Source organism: Talpa europaea (assembly GCF_964194135.1).
Source record: "Talpa europaea genome assembly, chromosome: 4".
NCBI lineage: Eukaryota > Metazoa > Chordata > Mammalia > Eulipotyphla > Talpidae > Talpa > Talpa europaea.
The window spans coordinates 17,361,999-17,385,930 of NC_140070.1; the positions used below are offsets into that span (position 1 = coordinate 17,361,999).

A 23,932-nucleotide genomic window follows, 5' to 3' on the forward strand; every position below is an offset into this window, starting at 1 on the left:
ATACCATAAACAACCAGTGATCCTCAAGGTTTCATTAGGTATTTTAATGTTTTGTTTTTGCTTTAAGACTCAGTCAGTGCGTTCTAAACCATATCTGCCAAATCCTTTTACTCACAAAGGACTTAACTGTCTGTCTCATAAGAGGAAAAGAACAGGAAAAGAAACCACCAGTAAATCTTCGACAGACTCTGCTGGGAGAAATATCACTTTTCCTCCAGCTACCATGTGTGTCAAACCAATGGAAAAGACTGTTATATAAATCAAAGATATAAACCTACGGTCACATCACAGTGCTCTCTCTAAACTGGCCCAAACACAAAAGACTTTTTGGATGGAAAGAAATCTAGAGCAAATTAAGAATCTTTTTGGGGGGGTCTGGGAGGGGAGGTTCACAATTACAGATCCTGATTCAAAATATATAAAAAACGAGAAAAAGGTTCTATGAGCCATTTTTTTACCCAGTATTCCCAAATTTCAGTAAGTTCTTTTCTTCCTCATCACCTCAAGTCTTTTTTTTTTTTTTAAAGATTGATTTATTTATGTATTTATACAAGCACTGGGTATGGTCAGAAGCGTGGGAGGGTGAGAGAATTCACCAGAGCCAGAGTGAGGAACAGAACAGGCAGAATGACGAAATACACTGCTGAGGGGAGCAGCGGGCACAGCAGGAGAGGTCTGTCACGCCATGTGGGATCCTCCCTGGAGGCCGGGGATCGAACCGGCGCTGCAGAGGTTGCGGGCCGCTTCGCAGCCCAGCGCTCAACTGTTACGCCACCAGGGGAGGCCCTACCTCAAGTCTTTTTATTGCTGCTCCATTTCTTATTTCTGCTCAACATTCACAGAGCACTTTGGTATATTTTACAATATTTCTATGAGATGTCAAGCACTAGCCTTATTTAGCAGCTAAAAAAAAAAAAAAAACAGACAGCAAGTTAGTGTCTTAAGGCCATTCTTTTTTTTTTTTTTTAAAGATTTATTTATTTATGCATACAAGAACTTGGATACAGGCCAGGGGTGAGAGGATTCACCAGAGACAGAGCAGGGAGCAGAACAGGCAGATTGACTGAAATACACTGCTGAGGGGAGCAGTGGGCGAGTCAGGAGAGGTCTGCTGCACCATGTGGGTTGCTCCCTGCCCGGCGGGGGGATTGAACTTGTGCTGCAGAGGATGTGGACAGCTTGATAGGTTGTATCTTAACTCAGTGCACCACAAGGGATGCCCCATTATAAGGCCATTCTTGAAGTCAACAGTAAATTCAAGATTTGAGTTCTAAATTCTAACACAATAATTAGCCAGAGTCTACTGGTCCATGAAGTTTCTAGCAGAGAGCCAGTCTAAGGGCTCCTTATTATTTTCTGAGTTGTTCAACAGTAAATTAAATATGCAGCACTATACACTTAATTTAAATGATGTTATCCCTAAAATGCCACAAAAACATTTACAAAACTGCTCAATAGATGTTTTTGCTCACCTGGAAGATGAGCCTTCTAGTGACTTCCTTTGGTGCGTGGGCAACTTCTGAATGTGTGGCTGATAATGGACAATAGTCACTCACTTAAGATAACTAATGAGTAGATCTGGAATATAACTGTAACTTAATTTTAGACATAATCAAGAGTATAATAATTATAGATTTTGCAAAAGAAATGATTTTTAACATAAGTATAAAATGGTCCCTATTATTCCCTCTCCATACGGAGATAGGTAAGAATCTAAAACATGTACCCTGCACCCCCCATTCCAGGTGAGAATTCAGGCCTCAATGAGTCACTGTGGCTGCCACATCCTCAAATGCTTGGTAGCAGAAAATGACAACTACCAGATTATTAAAAGTTCCAAAATGAGTTCTCTGAAGCACAATAATTTGTCAGCTTTTCTGGAGTTATAGAGGGTAGAAATTGAATTTCATGGCAATCACTATTCTGGTCACTAGTTATTTAAGTTTTATAGTAGAATGATGGATTATTTGGGCCCTCTATCCATTTGAAGTAAACCCTCCTTCTCTGTGATTCCACGCTCACCAGGCAATCCTTTGATTACTAATTCTACCACTTAAGTACCTAGATCCTAGAAATGATGCACAGGGGGTAATATACACATACACAGTCACCTGAAACACTTATTACTCTGTCAAGGTAACAGGCTGTAGAGGCTTTCAGGACAGGGGGCTAGTCTGTCATGCTCAAAAATATATCACAATGGCTGAAACACTATCTGGCATATAATAGATGCTTAATAAATCTTTAAGGAACTATTATTGAAAATTAGAATTCATCAGGATCAATATTGGCAGTGGAAAATGGGCAGCCTAATAGCTTAGAAGCAGGAAAGAACAAGCCACATACAAAAAACCAGAATGATTATTAATTCTTACCAGATCTAATCTGGTCTAACTGCATGTCATTAGGAACCTAATTAGTGCCTATGGTTTGTGTTGCCCTAAATTCTGTGTGCTCCCCCAAACATCTACATGCTTACCAAGCCACAGTGTGAGCTCTACAAGAACAAAGGATTAAGCAGGGCCCCAGATGCTATAAGTTTTCTATCCAGTTCCCTCAAGGGAATACAGACTCCACAATCTCAAATTTACTTGGGCTGTGGTCATTATAAATGCAAAAAGCTTACCAAAATTCTTTCCAGACAAGCTAGAACAAAGCAGTTGTAGATTTGAAACACTGTTCACTCAGCACAGCTCTTCCTGGATCAAAGACAGTGCTACAAGCCTAACAGCAAGCACCACCACCATGAGATGCCTTTTGTCATGCACTGAGCAGCACCTCATACAGACATGAATTTATCACTCATCTTTGATGGTATGCTAACCTCAGTTTAAAAACCGTTGAGTGCCTGTTCACCCAGATGGGCACTTCTATTTCCTGGCTCAAGGCTCAATCCCAATAGGACCTTAAGTGAGGTCCCAGCATATCTCATTTTTACTTAAACCTGTTATCTAATGACCGATGGTCCACAAGCTCTTGTATAAAAAAGAAAATTTTCACTCTGAGACTCAGAGAAGTTCAGGAACTTAGACAACATCATATGGTATTTCAATAGCAAAGCCAAGATTCAATTCCAGTCTAAGTCTACATTTCATTAATCATGCTTTGTTCCTTGTTCCTTTTCATAGCATCAGACTTAGCACAGAACCATGTACTTAGCATGTACTCCACTGATGTCTGTTTAACTGATAGAATATCTTCAATATCCATTTTTTAAACAAATATCCATCTAACGGGAATCCCATTTCAATATTAATCTATACAGTGCAGAAATATACAGAGCAAAACTACCATTTACCAATCTCCTTTCACCTGCTCACATGATAAACTAACTCTTCTCATGGCCTAATAGCCAACAGCCTGTTGTTGACTAGAAACCTTGCTGATACCATAAAGTTGATTAACACACACTTTTTTTTTTAAACATTCTTTTTTTTTAATTTTATTTTTATATTCAACATACAATTGCAACCCCCTTATTTTGACCCCATCCCTCCTCTCCCCGCCCCGCACCCCAATAGAGTGTCTCTGGTTCATAGTTGTTTGTTGATTTTGATTTTTACTTTCTTATAGTTATTCTTTTTCCTGGTCCCTTATTTAAGTTTTCTAGATTCCTGCTAGATGGTCTCATCTGGTATTTTTCTTTTTCTTTCTGGCTTATTTCACTGAGCATGATCCCTTCCAGTGCCATCCATGTTGCTGCAAATTGCATGAACACTCTTTTTTTTTTTTGAGTTTTTATTTATTTATTTAAATTTTATTTTTATATTCCCCTTACAATTACCACCCCCTTATTTTGACCCCAAGCCCTCCTTTCCCTGCCCTCCAACCCCCATAGAGTGTCCTGGTTCATAGTTGTTTGTTGATTTTGATATTTTCTTTCTTATAGTTATTCTTTTTCCTGGTCCCTTATTTAAGTTTTCTAGATTCCTGCTATGAGTGAGACCATCCGGTATTTTTCTTTTTCTTTCTGGCTTATTTCGCTGAGCATGATCCCTTACAGCGCCATCCATGTTGTTGCAAATTACATGTGTTTATCTTTTTTGAAAGCTGAGTAATAGTCCATGGTGTATATGTACTACATCTTCTTGATCCAGTCATCTATTTTTGGGCATTTGGGTTGTTTCCAAAGCTTAGCTATTGTAAACAGTGCTGCTATAAACATAGGGGTGCAGGTGCTCTTTGGAATTGATGTTTCTGTGTCCTCTGGGTAAATATCGAGGAGCAGAATTGCTGGATCATATGGAAGCTCTATGTTTAGTAGGTCAAGAAATCTCCACACAGCTCTCCATAGTGGTTGGACCAGTTTGCACTCCCACCAACAGTGCAGGAGAGTTCCTTTCTCTCCAAATCCTCGCCAACATTTGTTGTTGCTAGTTTTTTTAATATGTGCCATTCTCACTGGTGTAAGAGGGTATCTCATTGTAGTTTTGATTTGCATTTCCCTGATTACAAGTGATGTTGAACATTTTTTCATATGCCTGTTAGCCATTTGCATTTCCTCTTCAGAGAAGTTTCTTTTTAGCTCTTCTGCCCATTTTTTGACTGGATTATTTTCTTTGTTTTTGTTGAGTCTCATCAGCTCTTTGTAGATTTTTGTGATGAGTCCTTTATCGTTAGTGTTGTGTACAAAAATGTTCTCCCAGTCGGTGGGGTGTCTCTGTTTTTGTTATTGTCTCTTTTGCTGTGCAGAAGCTCTTTAATTTGATGTAGTCCCAGCTGTTTATCTTTGTCTTCACTATCACTGCTTTGGGTGATGTGTCTGTAAAGATGTCTTTGATGTGCATAGCATGTAGTGTTTCGCTTATATTTCCTTCTATGTATTTTATGGTTTCAGGTCTTATGTCTAGTTCTTTATCCATTTTGAGTTGGTTTTTGTGCATGGTGTTAGGTAGAAGTCAAGCTTCATTCTTTTGCTTGTAGCAACCCAGTTTTCCCAGCACCATTTATTGAACAAACTTTCTTTGCTCCAATGCATATTCTTTGCTCCTTTGTCAAAGATTAGTTGACCATAAATCTGTGGGTTTATTTCTGGATTTTCTATTTGATTCCATTGGTCTGTGTGTCTGTTCTTGTTCCAATACCATGCAGTTTTGATGATTATGGCTTTTTAGTATAGTTTGAAGTCTGGGAGTGTGGTGCCCCCATTCCCTTCTTTTTTTTTTTCAGGAGAGCTTTGGCTATTTGGGGTTTTTGGTGATTCCATATGAATTTCATCAATAATTGTTCTATTTCTTTGAAGAATGACATTGAAATTTTTATTGGAATAGCACTGAATCTGTATATTGCTTTTAGTAGGATGGCCATTTTAATAATGTTTATTCTTCCAATCCATGAGCAGGGGATGTCTTTCCATTTCTTTGTGTCTTCTTCTATTTCTTTTAACAGTGTTTTATAGTTTTTCTTTATATAGGTCCTTTACCTCTTTTGTTAGATTTAATCCCAAGTATTTGATTTTTTTTGTTTCGATAATAAAAGGGATGGTTTTTTTGATTTCTTCTTCAGATTTAACACACACTTTTTATGTTAAACATATTGTGTACATATTCTTATAAAGTAAGCTAGAGAAAAATATATTAAGAAAATCATAAGGAAAATACATTTACAGTATTTTTGAGTGCTCAGTGTTATCTATTTGTTGGAAAAAAATCATATTTAAGTGCACCTGGCTCATGTTTTTCAGGGTTCAACTGTACTTGCACACTTCTGTCCCTTCTGCTGAGCTGCAATTTACCAATTCATACATGTTAGATTTAAATCTGTTCATGACATCTGTGCTTGTTATTGAAATTACATAATTTAAGTAAATAAATGTAATCCAATGAAATGCGAGAGTAAAAAGAGAGCTGTTTCTATGAAGTTAACTGCTTTAGAATGATCTGATGAATGTGTGACTTTGTGCAAAAATTTTTTTTTATCAAATTAGATGTGGGAGGAATGAAAGAGAAATTGCATAATTTGAAGATAACTTTGAACTGAGATTTCTTCTCAACTGTCTCAGTTCTTGCAGCACTTAATAAAACTGAAAAATTATAGGTGATGCATCATTTTGGGTGATATATGCAAGAGAGCAGCATAGCTCTCTGATGAGCTGACCATATTTAGTTTTCCAACAGGCATAATTGTACAGTTAGATGTTACAAAGGGACAAAAGATTAATAACTGTCCTTTATTACTAAAACAGTTATAAAAGGGATGTCACCTGACAAGAGATTTGATTCTAGGTCTAATGAGAAAATATACCTATAATAATAATCATCTTAATTACAGAAAGTTCTGTCCCCACTGTCAGCACCTTCAAGGCAAATATACTCAGAGCAGGCCTTCTAGCTGGAAACATTTAAAATTTTAATTCAACATTAACAAGAATACCAGATACTTCCACTATACCACTCATTTTCTTAAGATTTAAAAAAGTATAGACTGACAAAAATATACAAAACAGAGAAAGAAGTTTGATGAATCTTGATAGGCAAACCCTTATTTTGTATTTCATTGAAAAATATTTGTTATGAAAAAGGAAGCTTATTTTAAAGTCAATTTTATTTCAAAACTGCCTCTTCCAAGAGTATTTTTCAATGGAATATAAAATAAGATTTTTACATACCAAGACACCCTTATGTAAGGAGAAATCCTATTCCAATATAACAAGAATATATGTAAAATGGTAAGCATTAATAAGTCTGCCAAAAACAACTCTTTCCCTTCCTATGAGGACTGAGCAATAGACAGAAACAGCAAATGAACTCGACAAGAGGTTTTCTGAAAGGCTGTGATGACTAATATTACAGGACTGGAACGTGATTATTATTATAAAAAATCTGAGAGGCATTCTGCCAGCTCCTCACAGGCCAATGTCTCCACTCCAAGACTACTACAAACAGCATTCAGGGCTGAATTCACATCTACTCTATTAGGCCTAAATCGTCTTTTGCAATTTCCCCCATGTGACCCATTATGAGAATCAAAAAACCAATCAGTAATTCATTTGCTGAAGATCAGTTATAGCACACAAAGAGGCTCATGTACGCCAATGAAAAATGTAAAAGAATCCCAAGGTAAAATTTTGTTGAAAATAATGCCGCAGTATCCAGCAAATAGCATGACTGCTTAGCAAAGAAAAGAATGAGATGACAGGTTGGTACATCTCATGACATGTACCCATCTCCTTCATATTAAAAAATGTTCATCTAGCATCTGATTCACATCTTTATACACAAACCCAATATCAACCAAGGGTTTTCAAATACCTTCCTTCATGAATGGAACTTCCAAATAAAGGCTAGTGAGGTCAGTAATAATCCTTAAGATTATTTCAGAGTTAACAATCAATACCATGTCTTAACAACTTTAAGTGCAAAGATTTCAGTCTAAATTAAAATATTCTGTGGCATATTTCAACTATTATAATTATAAGGGACAAAAGATTAAACCCACATGCAAGTAGAAGTTAGAGATTATTTAAGAAGCCAATTCTAGTTCTTTTTCTGTTCAACACAGTTTACTTGTTGGAAGGAGCATAAATAAACATAAACTTTTAAATGACAATTTGGCATGTCTATCAAAAAGAAAAACATATGTATCATTGATCCACCAGTTACACTTTGAGGAACTAATTCTATGAACTTTTATATAAAAATGTTCATTCACTGCAGAACTTTTGCAAAGGTGTAAAATCACATATATTAATGTGAGATATCACATGAAAAAATGAACTGGACCATTTGTACTGATGTATAAAGTTCTCCCAGACACTTTGTTCAGTTAAAATAAAGCAATCTGCATACATGAACAGAGACACATTTTTCCATTTTAAAAATGTGTATCTCTGTTCCTTAATAAGCAAATATCACTCAGCAAAACCAAAAACATCATTTACAATAGAAAAAAAAAATCAACCTTCAGAACAACATATAAAGCAAACATATTTATGTCAAGAAAACTGTGTGTGTGCACGCGTGTGTGCATGTAAATGCACAGAAAATGGTCTGAAAGGATTCACACCAAAAAGACAATAGAGGCTACCCTCTGTGGTAGAGGAAAATTGACTGATGATGTATGGGTTAGGGTGGGCATAAAGGGAAGGTCAGTTTCAAAGAGGGACTTTTACTTTTTACTCCACATGTATTTGTATTATTTAAACATTTACACTACATATAAAACATCTGGTTTTTTGTAGAAAGTAAGAGAAATGTAGTGTCAAATTTTAGCTGAACTCTAGAATCACTTATAGAGGATGCTGAAATAGTAAAAGAAGTCAACTCTGCTGGCAGTCAAAAACATCCTTTGGAAACTTTAACCTTCAAAGGAATAAAGAAAAGCTGTGGGCAGCATCAATCAGCAGTTATAAATGAATATGACAGTGCTTTCATGAAAGAACAGACATCACTCAGAGAACTAAAGGATTTGTATCTTAAAACTTCAAGAATACAAAAGAAAACAAGATACACGATATGATTAAACTTTTTTGACTCTTTCCTTTCAACAACAACAAAAATACAAAAGCTACTAAAATCAAAAGCATTACTTAGAAGAGGTAATCATTCTAAATGGCTCTTAGAAATACAGTTTTAACAACAAATTGTATTACTTTGGTACAAAATGTACACTGCGTGGGTATGTTCTTTTGATTTAAAAAATTGACATGTATAAAGAACTGTGAGGTGTTCACTCTTACCTGTACATTTTCTTCTGTAACCTGAATTTCTGCTGTGTAAACATAATCAATGAGCATCCTCAGGGTCCAGCCATCTACCTCTTTTATTCTAACTCTCTTTGCCCGGCTCTCACTCATCTCACCTAAAAGACAAAGAAGGGTTTAGGAGAGTAAAAAGTAGAAATGAGCACACATGTGTGGACAACATAAAATTACCTGAGTTACAGGGACATATAAGAAGCCAACTGGTGGGAAAATAAAACTTCAATGAAAACCTAAGAGGGCATTCTAAAAATACTGTTGACTATGGGAAACACCCTTAGCAAAAGGTCTGGTTCCAGCATTCATTACGTTTTAGAGATAAAAGGAAATCAGAGATAAAAGGAAAAGCATAAAAAATGAGCCACTGTCCATTATCTTCACCTTAATCTGGCATTCCCAGTTAGAAAAACTACACAATGGCCACAAGATTTCCTGAAAGTTCATTTCTTTTTCAGATATAGAGGACTATCCGTGACTGTAAACTAGCAGAAATGCCCATGGGAATCCATAACTACACAAAATTCTTTTGTAAATACAAACCCTGGGAGGAGAGAACTGGAGGGGATCTCTGACCAGATCTCAAAGGAAGTTGTTATGCTAAGAGCTAAAATATCTCAAAAACTACCCTGCAACTTCTGGGGCAGTGGGGAGGCAGGGGTAGAAGGATTCCATAGGTATTACAGGGAAGGCAGATGTTAATAAGGCAGGAAGACAGGAGATATGTGTCTGCTGCTACAGCATATCTTCCCCCTTGAAAAAAAAGAGTGGCAGGGGAATATGGGAAAGTAATTCTTGACTGCATATAAAGTATCTTCCTCTATCCTACTCTCTCTGGATCTTGTAGATAGACTTTGTATCATCTGGAAGCTCTTTTGGGACAAAAGTTAAGATACTGGTGATTTGCATTTGGACTTTAGAAAAAAGCCACACATCAAATTCATCGAAAGGTTCCCTGACACATCCAAGCCCGGTAGCACCAGGGGCCACATTAGCAGCATGAAGTCATGTACCTAGTTATCAAGGTATCCTCAAGATTTACTCATGACTTGGCCTAAGCAAAAACATGCCCGACTTTAACACACACACACACGGCTGAAAAATAGTTAGTCCTCTGCCACAGTTTTTAATATTATAATTCTAAGGTATTACTGTAAGATGCACTTTGCTAATTCATAGATTCCTAGTGTAATTTTTAATATTATTTCTCTGCCCCAGAAAAACTACATCTATTTCAACAAATTCAATCACAATCATCTACTTGATCACATACTTTAGAATTGTTTTAGTCTGTACTTTGCAAGACAATTTACAAAAACAGTCATAAAAACAAATAGCTTGTCAGAGAATGCATCAATAGTTTAAAAATTGCAGTTAACTACTAGGAGTCAAAATACACATTGAGGAGAGTTGCAAAAGCTATTTATACCTAGTTCTAGTTTGTAACTTCTTGCCCTATTATGTTTTTTTTTAAAGAATTATTTATTTATACAAGAACCTGGGTACAGGCCAGAAGTGCGGGGGTGGGGGGGCAAGGTGAGAGGACTCACCAGAGACAGACCGGGGAACAGAACAGGCAGACTGACTGAAATACACTGCTGAGGGGAGCAGTGGGCGAGACAGGAGAGGTCTGCTTTGCCATGTGGATATCTCCAGGGCCAGCGGGGATCAAACCGGCACTGCAGAGGCTGCGGACAGCTTCACAGTGTGGCGCTCAACGCTCAACCGCCTGCACCACCAGGGAGGCTCTGCCCTGTTATGTTTATGGAGGAAATCTTTAAACTGTGTGGGTGTACACAGAATATAGCTTGTATCAAATTTACCTTCTCACAGTCTCTCTCCAGAGTATTTTGTGTCTATGCTTTGATCATGTAAAACTCTGAAGCTACACTAGGATATCCACAGAGAAATCACTAAAAACTTACTCTGAGAGTCATCCTAGCCTCTTCCCTTTCTTTACCACCACCCCCCAATTTCATCATTCACCAAAACCTGCTGAGTTAAAGCCTGACAGAGCTCACGTCATCCACTCACTTCCTCTCCACCTCTTGTGCCACCAGGGCTCCCACCACCTCTTACCAGCACCATTACAGCGACCTCTCCATTCTTCCCCTGCCTGTCAACTGACTACACAGACCTGACCTTCCAGGCTCCACCCCTGCTTCCCTTCCCAGCCTTCTCTCTCCTTCTCATTCCCAGCCTTAAAATATATCAATAAGGAACTTTTTGTAGATACACAACCCTCCCAATTTCCTACCTTGATGCCTTTGTTGACTCTGTCCTCTTTGTCTCCCCACACCCTCGTTCCTTGCGCTAATCCCCATACAGTCTTCAAGAGGCAGCTAGAACCTGTCCTGGTTGCTTTTCCTGTTGGTGCCCATGTCTCACCCTGCATATACCTGGGTACCTCCTGCAAATCCACTCTGTCATAATCAACATTCTACCTAGTTCCTTCCACCTGATGCCTGCGCTCCCTGAGAACAGAAATGTCCTCTTTCTCTTTTGCATACCACAATGCCATTATGCCCCTTCCATGCAACATCCTGTTTCATTTTCTTCACAACAGTTGTTGATACCAGAAATGACCTCTTCCCTTATACGGTTACTCTCTAACCTCTCCTCCTCTGCCCAACAGAATCACTTGTCTGTCCTGTAATCTCTATGGTCCAGCACACAGAAGATACTCAATAAACATTCCTTGATAAATGGAAGCATATTTTTACACACACAAAATCACAGACAACTTTGGAAAAATTTCACTCCTTAAATCATTCAAATGATCATCTATTCTAATTTACCTTAGTGAATCATGTCCAGTATGACAAAAGAAATCAAAAAACACAAAAAAAGCAAAAATATTTCCCACTAGATTTCAGATATTTTAGCATACGGTGCCAAAGATAAGCCTCAAATATATTTTGTTAGAGAAACAGCTTTTAAAATACCAGCTTTTAAACAGCTTTTTAAAGTACTATTTCAAAAGAAATTTTGAAATACTACTTCTCAAGCAGCAATCAGACAACACAGCCTTTTTCTAAACAGGCCCAGACTTCATAAAGTAAAAATCTGTGACTACATCACAGAATTACTTTTCACCTCCCTTCTCTAAGTAAATACTTGTAACTATGAGTAACAGAATTTTTTAGGTGATATAACTTGAATGAAAACATCACCTACAGTTGATGGGAAGCTGAAGACAATGCCAAGAAAGAGCATCAGCACATTCCTCATTTCTTAAAAGGTGAGTCAGAGGAAACCTAGGAAGAGTAAGGTACCACCCCAGCCACTGCCAACACGGCTGACTATGCACTGGGCAGGACAGTATCAATATACACAAGGTATGATGGGTTGGAAGCATGCAAAGGTCTAATTGTTGACCCTAAGATGTATTTTTTAATAATGTTTAACAGATTCCAGTCCAAGAAAACAGATTAAAAAACAATGGACTCATGTATTGGCCCAACCTTAAGTGAAAAATGTGTATTCTATACCACTTAGAATTTCCCAAATCATCTTTACATAATCTAGCAAACTGTTGACTACTCAGTAGATTCAAAAGTAGAAAACAGTACAAAGATTTCCAGAAAGGTAAATAGCATCTATTGCTGAAGAACCATAAAAGTTTCATCTAAGTAAGAAGCATGAAAAAGATGTTCAACAGCTTTAGTTTTTTGGAAGTTGAAATTAAAATTATGAGATTACACTTCACACCCATGAGAAAGACAACATCAAACAACAGAGTAACAAGAGCTGACAAGGATATAGATAAAAGGAAACCCATATACATCGCTGGTAGGAATGTAAAATTATGCAGTCACTTAGGCCTTAAAAAGTTCCATATAAACTTAACCATGTAACCCAGCAATTCTACTTCTAGATGTCTAACCCCAGGAGGTATGAAAATGAATGTCCACATAAGGAATTGTACACAAATATTCACAGCAGTATTATTCTTAATAGCCCAAACTGGAGATAACCCAATTGTCCATCAACTGGCAGACAATCAAATATGCTTGATCCATACAGTGGCGTTTATTAAGTAATAAAAAGATACACTAATGACACATACTATGACATGGATGACCCTCAAAAACAATACGTGGGAATAAAAATATTTTAATGCTTACACTGTTTTTGTATGCTTAATGTTTAATAGTTTCTGAAATCTGAATAGCTTTGTTAGTTGTACTTTTTGGTAATAACTACGCCTGTATTTGCAACTATTTCTGTATGTTCTACTAATAGTCTAAGATTATTAACTCACTGCAGCAGAGTTAATTTCATTTCTGTATTTAAATTCTAAGAATGAGGTTAAGAACTTCAAATGTGGCAGGCATATACCACTTTTTTCCCCTTAAGTACTAAAATTATGCCAGAGTAAAATCTAAGCTTATGAATAAACCACCCTATTTTCTATTTACAAACCAAATGACATTAAGTAAACATCTCTGTGTTGACTGTAAACACTGAATAAATCAAATGAAAATCACTTGAAAAAATGTAAAATACTTAAAGGACTTTACTTTTGCCAAAGTAATAAAGTGCCAAGAGCAGTAGCTGTTAATGACAGGAAGGCAAAGCAGGCCAGGGTCTGTAAATACCAATGTAAAAGAAGAAAACAGAGGACAGAATTGTATGTGTATTAATAACATACACATATATACCACATAACAATGAAAAACAAAAATGATGTGGGATTTGGAACAAAGCAGGAGTGTTTTATTCAATTATAATATTTTCAGAAAAGTAAAATGTTAGTAACAAAGAAAACATGAAAAGAAAAGCTTACATCTGTATATATTCTGAAAATGCTCGTAACTAAAATAGTTCATACCTGTAAACATGGCGTGAAAATAAGGACTACAGGCGGCCAGTACCACTCTATGAGCAGAGATTTCCATGTCTTCTGCCACAATTGTGACATCGCACAGCAAATTTTGACTGTTCATAGGACAGAAAAAAAAATTTAATAATACTAATAATAAATGTATTGAACATTCAATTCAAAAATATCACAGTAAAAGCCCATTTTTCTGCAGTGGAGACTAACAAGTGCCATCAGGATTCCCAAACATGAACTACATAGAAAATAACTGTGACAAAGTGCATAAAAAATAGTGACAATAACATGCCTTGAATCCTCACTTCAGAGGGTCCCAGTGTTTAAAAGAGAAGTCTTTCCAAACTTGATTACTGATTCTTCAACCTACAGGAAATTACCGGTGGGAAATCATCAACAAGATGTGCAAGAGATCAGGTGAATTAAGAAAGCATCAAAAGCAAGTGGCTCATGCCACTTGCGGCAACATGGATGGAGCTGGAAGGAATTATGCCAGCCGAAATTAGTCAGAAGGAAAAAGGTAATACCAGATGGGCTCACTTGCGTATAAAATATAAGGAAACCAAGCAAAAGGTCAAGAAAAAAATCAAAACTAGCAGCTGACCAAAGAACCGAGGCAGACAGCAAAGGAGGAGGGAGTGGGGGCCAAGAAGGGCAGGGATGAACACAAGGGGATATGGTGGTGGTGCACAGGTGATACGGTGGTGGGAGAATTGTGGGGACTACAATGATGTAAGGGAAAAAAAATCCAAACCAAAAAAAAAAAGGAGTGGCAGGTGGCTGTCTCACGTTAGGATAAAGACAAAATAAAAAACATGAAAACTACTAAATTGGGTAAAAGGACCAGAATATATGTACATTTACAATAACCCTGGGTCATCAGGCAAAAGTGAAATTATATTCAGTGACGCTACTTGTTTAAAAGGTTATTTAAACATGTGAAGCTTAAATTAATGAGAACACTTTAAAAGGCAGTGAACTCATTCCTTGACGTCAGAAAATACTACCACGTATAAAATTTAAAAACAATCCACTGTTTTGTAAACATAATTGTATCTCCAATTCTAAATTGTCCAGTTTAATTCATTCAAAAACATGTGATAAGCACTTTTTATTTTTTGTAAAAGCTGCTAGATGAGACTTGGGATGTCACGGAATACCTTTTTAGTAAAAAAAATAGGTGCTGACACTAATTCCCAAATAAGCAAGAGGCTTGAACTTGAAAACCAATCTCACCAGTAGGCGTGTAGTTATCGACTGAATAATAACTGAAGCAGGTGTGGGACAACAAAAGCTCTTTCCCCATCTCATCTATCCCAGCTCTGAATTTATCAGTGTAGCGAACCTGGGCCTCCCTTGGCCCTGTCCTCCACTGCTCCTTTTCCTAGAAGGATGGCTGCCTACCACCTTGAATTTTCTAATAGCTTACAAGCAACATTTTCACACGAGCTTAAACAAGTCCTTGAAGTTTTCCACTTTTCCACACTGCATACAAACTTGTTTCTGGTGGTCACATCAAAACTTTTGCAGAGTCCACTGGCATTTATTTTCCCTCTTGCCTAGATGAACTCCAAGAAGGAGTAAAGCGGCCCCAGTGATGACTACACTCCAGGGTCTCACTGCTACGCCCTTTAGTGAGAAGCACAGCTCATGGGTGGTGCCCACGGGACAGCTCACGACGCCCTATGAGACACCAGGCCCGTAGAGCCAGAAAAGATGACACAATGTCACTAACTTGTGATTCCTCCAGATCAGTGACAAAAACTGACAAAGTCTACCATCTATTCTAAGGATATAAAACCACTCTAGAATTCTCCAAATTCCAGGTTTACAAATAACCAGAATGGGAAAGTCAGTTATCAGGATGGTACTATGCAAAAGCTTGACCTACATGTGTGACCATGATTTTTTAACCCAAAATGTATAGCTGGGGAAGCCAACGTTAAAGATGAATAATCAGGTTAAAGTCCCACTAGTGACAATGCCAGGATCCAAATCCATGGTCTGCCTCGAGTCACTACACAAAGCCACCTGTGGCTTTAACATTTGTCAGAGCTTGACTAAAGCAGCGGATAGAAACTTATAAATACTTATAAATAACACCAATTTAATTTTCAACATACTATATGTTATAAACTATTTTTAAGGTTTATAATCATTATAAAGGCCTAGTTTTAGTGGTGTTTTAGCACTAACTTGTATAAGAACATTTAGAAAAATCAAATAAAATTGATTAACTAGTTTAACAAACCACTGCAAGATCATCTGCGCTCTGAAGGAGACTAGGAGAGAGGACAGGAAATGCAAGGATTACAGGAACATGTGGGAGCACTGGAGTAAGGATGCCATGGGAATATGGAGCACCAGAGGCAGACTGGGGTCAGAAAAGGCTTCCTGTAGCCACTGCCCTTCAGCTGACTTCTGAAACCAAGTGAGAGTTAGCTGGATGGAGAAGGAGGACAGAACTCCAGAGCCAACAGTATGTGCTGTTGTGCAGAGACCTGAAGCAGCAGAGCGCAATGGGAAACTGCAGAACAAGATCCCAGAGAAAGCAAGAAGGGGGTGAAGGGGGAATCAGCAGATTCATATGCAGTATCTCAAGAACAAGGCCATCCAGGGCTCAGGTGACCGGGGAAACTGGACACAACTCAGACATGTGTCAAGTACATCTAGTGCCTATTTCCCGTTTGTCAGTAATCCTCAGTGCTCTAGTTTCAAGATGGAACTTAAGTGGAATTACACTTGAACACCTCAAAAATCACATAATTAATTACATTCAGCTTCAATTGCAATTACTACTGATGCAAACCATCTAACATAACACCTGCTGGCTGTCACTAACACAATTAAATTGGCCTTGTTGGCTGATTAGCTGATGTTAACTAATAAGAAATCAAGGACATACTTGGTTTTAGTGTTCAATTTCTTAATCTGTCTCCAGGAATAGCATATTTTAAAACAGCACTCAAGAGATGAGATATTTGACCAACCTTCTTATCTTTCAGGCAGTGTGTGTATATTGAGTCTAGTCCTTACCTCTTTTCAAATATTCACACTCATAAGAGGCTAAGTGACTTTGGTGAGGAAAAGAGGGCTGAAATGAAAAGCCTGGCAATAAAAATAAGAGAAACTTGTTTTTGCAGTCCATATGCACAGTCTTGCACGGTGAGTTTTGAGTTTATGTTCCTCTTATTTGAAATCTAATGGAAGAGTGAATTGTGGAATGAAAACATTTTCAGAATAGTGGAATAAATACAGTTGCTATTTATCAAAATTTGCATTTATTCATTCATTCATCAAATATCCAGAGTGCCTCCTGGCCACCAAGCACTATGCCAGTGTAACATCATAAACAATACAATGTCCATGACAGCAGGAGGTTTACAGTATACGAAGAAGTTAACAGGTAATTACAAAATAAACTCATGCCTATTAAGATGGGCAAGCACAGGGTATCTGGAAATACAAACCTTACAGGGAACTTTTTAAAGTCACTTCTAAGCTCAAACGTGGAGAAGAACAGTAGTTACATCCCTTACGAAGAACTCAAATGGTACAGGAAAAAGAACAGTCCACCATCTCCTAAGTGAAATATCATGCAAACTGGTCCTTAACAGGACTGCTATGGATAAGAATGAAGCATGCCTGCATACACCAAGACACCCTTCGGTCTTCTGATGGAATATGAATGAGTTCCTAATCCAGAAATGACTATCTCTATTGTGTCTAGTCTTCTTCAAGTCAAGCATGCCATCAGGCTCTAAGGTACCAAAATAACTAGTAGTGCCACAAAACAAGAATTTACTTTCTATTGGAAGTAGGGGTAGTATGGCGATTACCAGTCTGCCTTTCATCCTCAAGTGCCAGGGAAATCTGTGGGTGCTTCCTGCTGCATGGAGCAGAATCAAAATAACAAAAAAGATGCCAGGCTGGTAGGATGAGCTGTGACCCAGAGTCCACTACAGCCCAGGAATGCATGCAGTCATCCAGGAAACAGCATTAGGTCAAGACAAAGAAGTGCAAGGAAGCTGAGAAAATTAAAAGTTCAGAAGCTGAGAAAATTAAAAACTGGCCAGGAAGCTGTGGTGAGCCAGGGGTGTTCATCAGGCCTGCGTCATTGTGTGTTAGGTCCCCCAAGGGAGGGAGGTAGGGTAGGGGCTGAGCTGTTCTAAAGGTGAAAAGGCTTCCTGATTGCTGAACTAAATTAGTCATATTCAACCAAGCCTCCTATAACTGACAGTGCTGCTGACTAGACCTCCATGACAAGTGTCACTGCTGTCTTCCTTGTCTTCCTAAATCACAGTGGCTTGAATTGAATTTCTGTTCAGTACAGGGGAAACCTAGATGTTGGGCTTAATAAGATTCACCACCACAGTTAAGAGTCCTGAAAAATAGCACAGCCCCCTCAACAGATTTGCACCTACCAAGACTTTAAGCAGGAAGCAGTGACAGTCAACTTGGAAAGTTATAGGAATATCCACGAGTCAATAAAGGGTCCCAGAATAGAGATGTTATCATTCCTTTCATATAGAATTGAGACAGCAGAATGAGAGAGAAAAATGACAAAACCACCATAAGAAGACACCGGGGAAGGCATGTTACTGACTGTCTGCAGGAAGGGAAGGGAACAATTCCAGATCTGAGGGACTTGTAAGAAAACACAGCAGAGAAGATGAAAACAATAGTTAAAAATAAAATGAAAGAAGGTATTAGGGACAGAGTAAAAATGGTAGGAAGAGGGCAAATTAGAGAATGAGGAAGTTAAAGGACTTCAGAGGGAAAACTACTTCAGAGGCAAGTTTCTGAACGGGTGGATGAAAAGCTTGACTATTTGTATATGGTACAAAATACAAACAAGGTGAAAACTGTAAATATGTTCAAAGGAAACTTCCTCATGAAAGTTGTCAGCTTTTTACCTTGGTGAGATAAACGAGGTGGATATTCTTAGATATAATAATTTTAAGGAGAAAGGCCAAAGTAAGATTTCCTCATTTCTGATTTAAGAGGCTACTCAGAAGGCGAAGTCTGAAGCAGCACAGAATTTCACATGCAATGGGAGATCAGCAACATGGAGAAAGAGAAACAGAGACTAGGCTAGTAAATTTATTTACTACTATCCATCCTTTCCATTCTTTGGGATGTTTAATAATTCTATCCATGCTCAATAAACACCACTTAAAGAGAAACCAATCACATGTGCTTAAGTGTAGAAGATTACCAGTTAAAAAGGAGACTGTACGCTTCAAAAGGCCTCTCAACTTTCTTAAATAAAAGTCTGCTTGATTTGGGGTACTTCCCAACTGCTCCATCCTTCAGGAAGGTTATATCATCTTACTCCAGTACAACATGAAAAGAACCTGACAATATTTTACAATAGGAAAAAAAAAATACACACACACACACACGTATACGTTGGAATGATTTAAAAAATTCACACCCTGTGTTATTTACTAAAATTGCTTTTAAAAACAGTGACAGAAAACTATGAAGAGAAAGGCAGATCACTAAGTTTATTGTTTAATTCACTTGCCATCTAAGCAACAATGTAAAAATAATCAAAGAGCAGTAACCCAAAATTTTCATAGATGCACAACATAATTTAAACCTAATAGAGATCTGAGTTGCTGTCTAAAAGTCCGGGGGGCGGGAGGGAAATACAGCAAGCACTCATTGAAGAGAGAGCTGCTATTGTAACTGAACAATTAAATATTTATGGCTTCTGTCTGATGTACGGGTGAATATTTGAATTGCTTCATATAATTTATCCTTAATAAAAATTTTCAACTCCAAAATATAACTTAAGCATCAAAATTATCTTCCTTCTAAACAATTAATAGCTTCATGCCCCACTTTAATTTGAATTTTTTGGTTGTCTCAAGAAGTTCACAATTTATTTATTTATTTTTTATTTATTTATTTATTTTTAACTCCACTTTTTATTTTATTTTATTTTTAGATTTATTTATACAAGAACTGGGGCACAGGCCAGATATGCGGGAGGGTAAGAGAATTCACCAGAAACAGATCAGGGAGCAGAACAGGCAGACAGACCGAAAACACTGCTGAGGGGAGCAGTGGGCAAGGCAGGAGAGGTCTGCCGCGCCATGTGGGTTTCTCCCCAGCCAGCCAGGAATCAAACCCGACTGCAGAGGCCGCGGACAGCTTCACAGCGCTGCGCTCAACCCACTGCGCTACCGGGGAGGCCTGAAGTTCACAATTTCTTAATTGTTCTTAAAATGTTCTTAAAATCTGTGTCTGGGATTACATCTGCTTGTCTTCTCCACTGACCCAATACAGCACAAAGTAAGCACTATGCAAAGATCTACTGGCTAGATTCTAAAAATGTTAATGTTTTGAAAAACTCCTCCCATTGTCAACCCATGCTTGGGAAATTTAAAGAGCTGAATTTCCCACTAGCAGAGTATTGCAGAACCAGACCTTTTACAACCCTGTCAGGTTGCTCTTCCAACATCATTAATCTTACTATACTATCTCCTTTTTCAAAAACCTTCACTGATTCCCACTGCCCACAGGATTAATCCAAATTCATCATACTATTGAAACCTGCTACAGCTCCATCTTTCTCTCACTTCCTAACTTCATGTCACAGACTCACCAGCATAAACTTATGGTTTAGTTTACCCAATGGCTTCTATCCCCTCTCTAGCTCCTGTAACTGCCCAGACTAGGAGCTGTCTTTCTTCTCCCGAGCTTTATATGAATCCTACTGCACTAAAGACTCAGCTGAAACCACCTCTGCTGGCAAGGATTTCTGTGAGAATCCTTTCCAGTTCCCTCATTTTATATATAATCTTCCATCTCATCCTTTCTCCGTACATTTCCTGTAGCTCTTAGATACTCCAAAAGCATGGCCAAGTCTGAAATTGTTTTTGGCTCCCATGGAGCCTTTGGACATGTAGCTGATTTCTAAGGAGAACCAGGTGTTTACACATGCTTGTTCAGTACATTGTTTAGAAGTGACAAATAATTTTAAGCTGTTCAAGTTTAATATTGGGCTGGGAAACAGCTCTATCTGGGCCTCTTAGCTAAAAACTACAACAAAAAAATGTTTTAAAAGAAAGTGTCATGTTCCTCTTCCATAAACAATTCAAATTCTGTAACTTAAACCTTAATAAACTCTTGTTGTCCCACCCTAACCCCATCACACCTTATGCTAACTACAAGTAGAAGAAAAGAGACTTCTATTCCTACGATTTTACCTTTATCAGCTAAAAAGTTCATAAAAATACTCTAGTGTACCATTTAGAGGGGTGAGTCCAAGAGGAGGGTGGTGAGAACAAGGAAGTTCTCCCTTCCCAGAAGTTAGGAAAACACTCTCAACTGCCCTTTCCTGGCAGCAGGAAGCTGATGCAAGGACAGGAAATACTAAATGACTTTCAGCTGGACAAGAAGCCGACTTCAGATTTTTTTTTTTTTTAACTCAAATTGGCCATAAGGATAAAAGAAAACAGAATCATATTAAAAATAAAACCACATAAAACAAACAAACAAAAAAAGATTCTGATGAACTCCAAATAGAGTTCATTTTTAAAAACACTATTGGCTAGTGGCTTCACTAAAACAAACCTGCTTATAGACCTGGGGCCAACACTCTCCAGTCATTTAAAGGTCATTCTTTGTTCTGAAAATCGGCACCAAGGACCAGCCTAGTGACATGCTAACTCCTGGAAACTGTGCAATGCAACGAAGAAGGTACCAGTTCAATGCTATATAGTTCATGCCCCACATAAGACACATACATTAATGAAGGCTACAGCTACATAATCCGAGGACAAGCCAAGGGTACTGTAGGGTAGATGAGGGAACCCTGTGGTCCTGAGTGCATGCCTGACGGCGGGCACCTGAAGTGGGTACACCTGTGCTAAGACTGTGCTTTTAAGGGCGGTGTCACGGGGATGCCAGTAGAAGCCGAAAGAGAAGCAGCCCAAAGCAGAAGCAGAGAACGCCAGAGAGCCCAGATATAGTGAAGATTTGCTGGGGGCTGGGAGGACTGCCAGCCTCCCAGCCCCCCAGCATCCCTGCCTGCCACGTACCCGCTGAACCCCAATAAAAGACCTGCAAAAAACCACTGAGGACTCTGACTCCTCCTTTATCCAGTCTGCATGGGATCAGAAAACCTGCTCAGTGGCCATTCCTGCCCTTACAGGTACCACATGAGATGAGCAGTTGAGGAGAACAAGGTCTCAGAGGCTCACAGTGTCAGAGCAGCAGACATCTCAAACTCCTGCCCATCCACTCCCTCTATTTTAGGGCTAAGGTATAAAGAAGCAAAATAACTGGCCCAAGGCCAGTCAGTCCCCAAATCTGGGCCATGCTCCTGAGGGGAAGGGGCTCCAGGCGTTCCCCCTCCCTGCAGTCTAGGAAGTCATGCCTGTGTCAGTCATGCCTCCTAGGCCCCAGGGGAAGGCCAAGGTTAGGGACCCCACAGGAGTGGGGGAAGAACACGTGAACAGGCTTACTGAAAGTCAGTCTGTCTAGACTTTCAAAGACAAAGAAAAGCCATTAAAGATCTCAGACCTAAAATAACCAGACTCTTTCTTCCCTTTCCTGTCTGTTCCACTTAGTAACCACAGCATTTTACATTCTAATAACTACTGTTGCAAGGGGATTAAAAACTGAAACAGCGCCGGCTGTTTCCACCAGACCCACTGGATTATCCCAGCTATACACTCTTCCCAAGAATAAATGAACACCCACTTACTGAAAATGTTGTCAGAGCAGGACTAGGAAGTAAATCAAATATCCAACACGCAGTTTAATGTTCTCTCATCCCTGGCAATCTATACGCCAAACCTTACATAGTGTTTCTTTTCAAAATATAAATCTGATCATGTCACAACTCTGCTTAAAACTTGCCAATAACTTCCTCCCAGAATACTACAGATAAAGAACAAAGTTAAGGCCTAAGGCGCCCTGAACTCACCCTCACTCCCCACTCAGCCTCTTATCCTGACCCAAAGGCCATCTGCTCGCTGTCAGCAAACCCTCAGGTCCTCCAAGGAGGCCAGCTGCTGGGGCACAAGACCTCACTACCATTCCCTGTCTGACTTCACCTGGTCTCTATTTTCCCTTTCAGATCTCAGCACAATTATTTCTCTCTTCTCAGGAAGCCCACCTGACCACCGTTATCCACCCTCATAGCACCGGGTGGCTCCCCCCTTTGCAGCACTGACTGCCATTAAGATTTACAGTGAATTATCATCTGTGACACTTTGATTAATGCTGGCTTCCTGCAACCAACCTTCTTCGGTCCCACATGTGGTTTTGCTCCCAGTGTAAGTCCAGCACCCAGCTGGTGAGTATATATTGACTCTTCAGTTTAAATAAAGACACAAATGATGGCTCTAAAGGGTAGGCTTTTGAGGAAGACAGAGCACAGAGAAGTTATGGAAAAGTTTAAGTCATTCCCTCCTCATTAGTCCAAAATTTCAAATACATGTAGAGTACTTTCACAAAGTGAATTATGGGGGGAAAATTCATGTCTTCAACAAAATAGAAAAAAAACAAAACCAAGACTGTCAATGCATACATTAATCTTTTAATTTTTTTTTTAAAAAGCTGTTCATTTTTCAATAACTCTTTTCATTGTAGTGACTCTCACATACTTGAGAACTACCTTAGCAATGGCAACTCTCTCCTCAAAACTATCACAACCACCACCAAAAAGAGTTACATTTTTCTCTAAGTTTTCTTTCCATATTCTCTGAGTTAAGAAGTTTGAAACCCTAGACTAGCACTGTCCAATAGAAATGCAAAAAAAAAAAAAAATCAATTTTCTAACAAGCAGAATGAAATATCAAAACTAATCAATAACATAGTCTATTCAACCCAAAATGATCAATATATTATCAACTCAAAAGATAATCAATATTTTAAATGTATTAACATATAATAAAATTTAAAATGTATTCATAAAACCTTAAAGGTGTTGATAAAAATAAAATTAATGTATTATTAATAAAACTGAAAATGTATCAAAACTTTTTTGATAGTAAGTCTTAGAAATCCATTATGTAGGGGCCTCCCCTGGTGGCGCAGTGGTTGAGCGCTGGGCTGGGAAGCTGCCCGCAGCCTCTGCAGTGCCAGTTCGATCCCCGGCCGCCAGTGCAAGGGTCCCACATGGCGCAACAGACCTCTCCTGTCTTGCCCCCTGCTCCCCTTAGAAGTGTATTTCATCGGTCCGCCTGTGCTGTTCCCCACTCTGGCTGTGGTGAATTCTCTCACCCTCCTGTGCTTCTGACTGTACCCAGTGCTTATATAAGTAAATAAATCTCTTAAAAAAAAAAATCCATTATGTAGCTTCCACTTATAACCTCAACATGGACTAGTCACAGTTGGTGAGTGGCCCCCACATTGGAGAATGACCCTATACCATT

At 38.6% G+C, this 23,932-nt stretch overlaps 1 protein-coding gene across 3 annotated transcripts in view; it reads right to left on the minus strand.

Moving 5' to 3' along the window:
- KLHL2 (kelch like family member 2) overlaps positions 1 to 23,932 on the minus strand; it is a gene marked incomplete at both ends in the record, with an annotated part of 83,438 nt that overhangs the window by 47,836 nt on the left and 11,670 nt on the right. Inside the window, 3 exons of one of the 3 annotated variants that reach the window (XM_084231600.1) lie at positions 8,678 to 8,799; positions 13,530 to 13,670; positions 15,997 to 16,062. In XM_084231600.1, coding sequence (XP_084087726.1) covers positions 8,678 to 8,799; positions 13,530 to 13,644 — 237 coding nt within the window. Of the gene's footprint in view, positions 1 to 8,677; positions 8,800 to 13,529; positions 13,671 to 15,996; positions 16,063 to 23,932 lie in introns of those variants that run through there. The other 2 variants (XM_084231598.1, XM_084231599.1) reach the window with 2 other exon arrangements.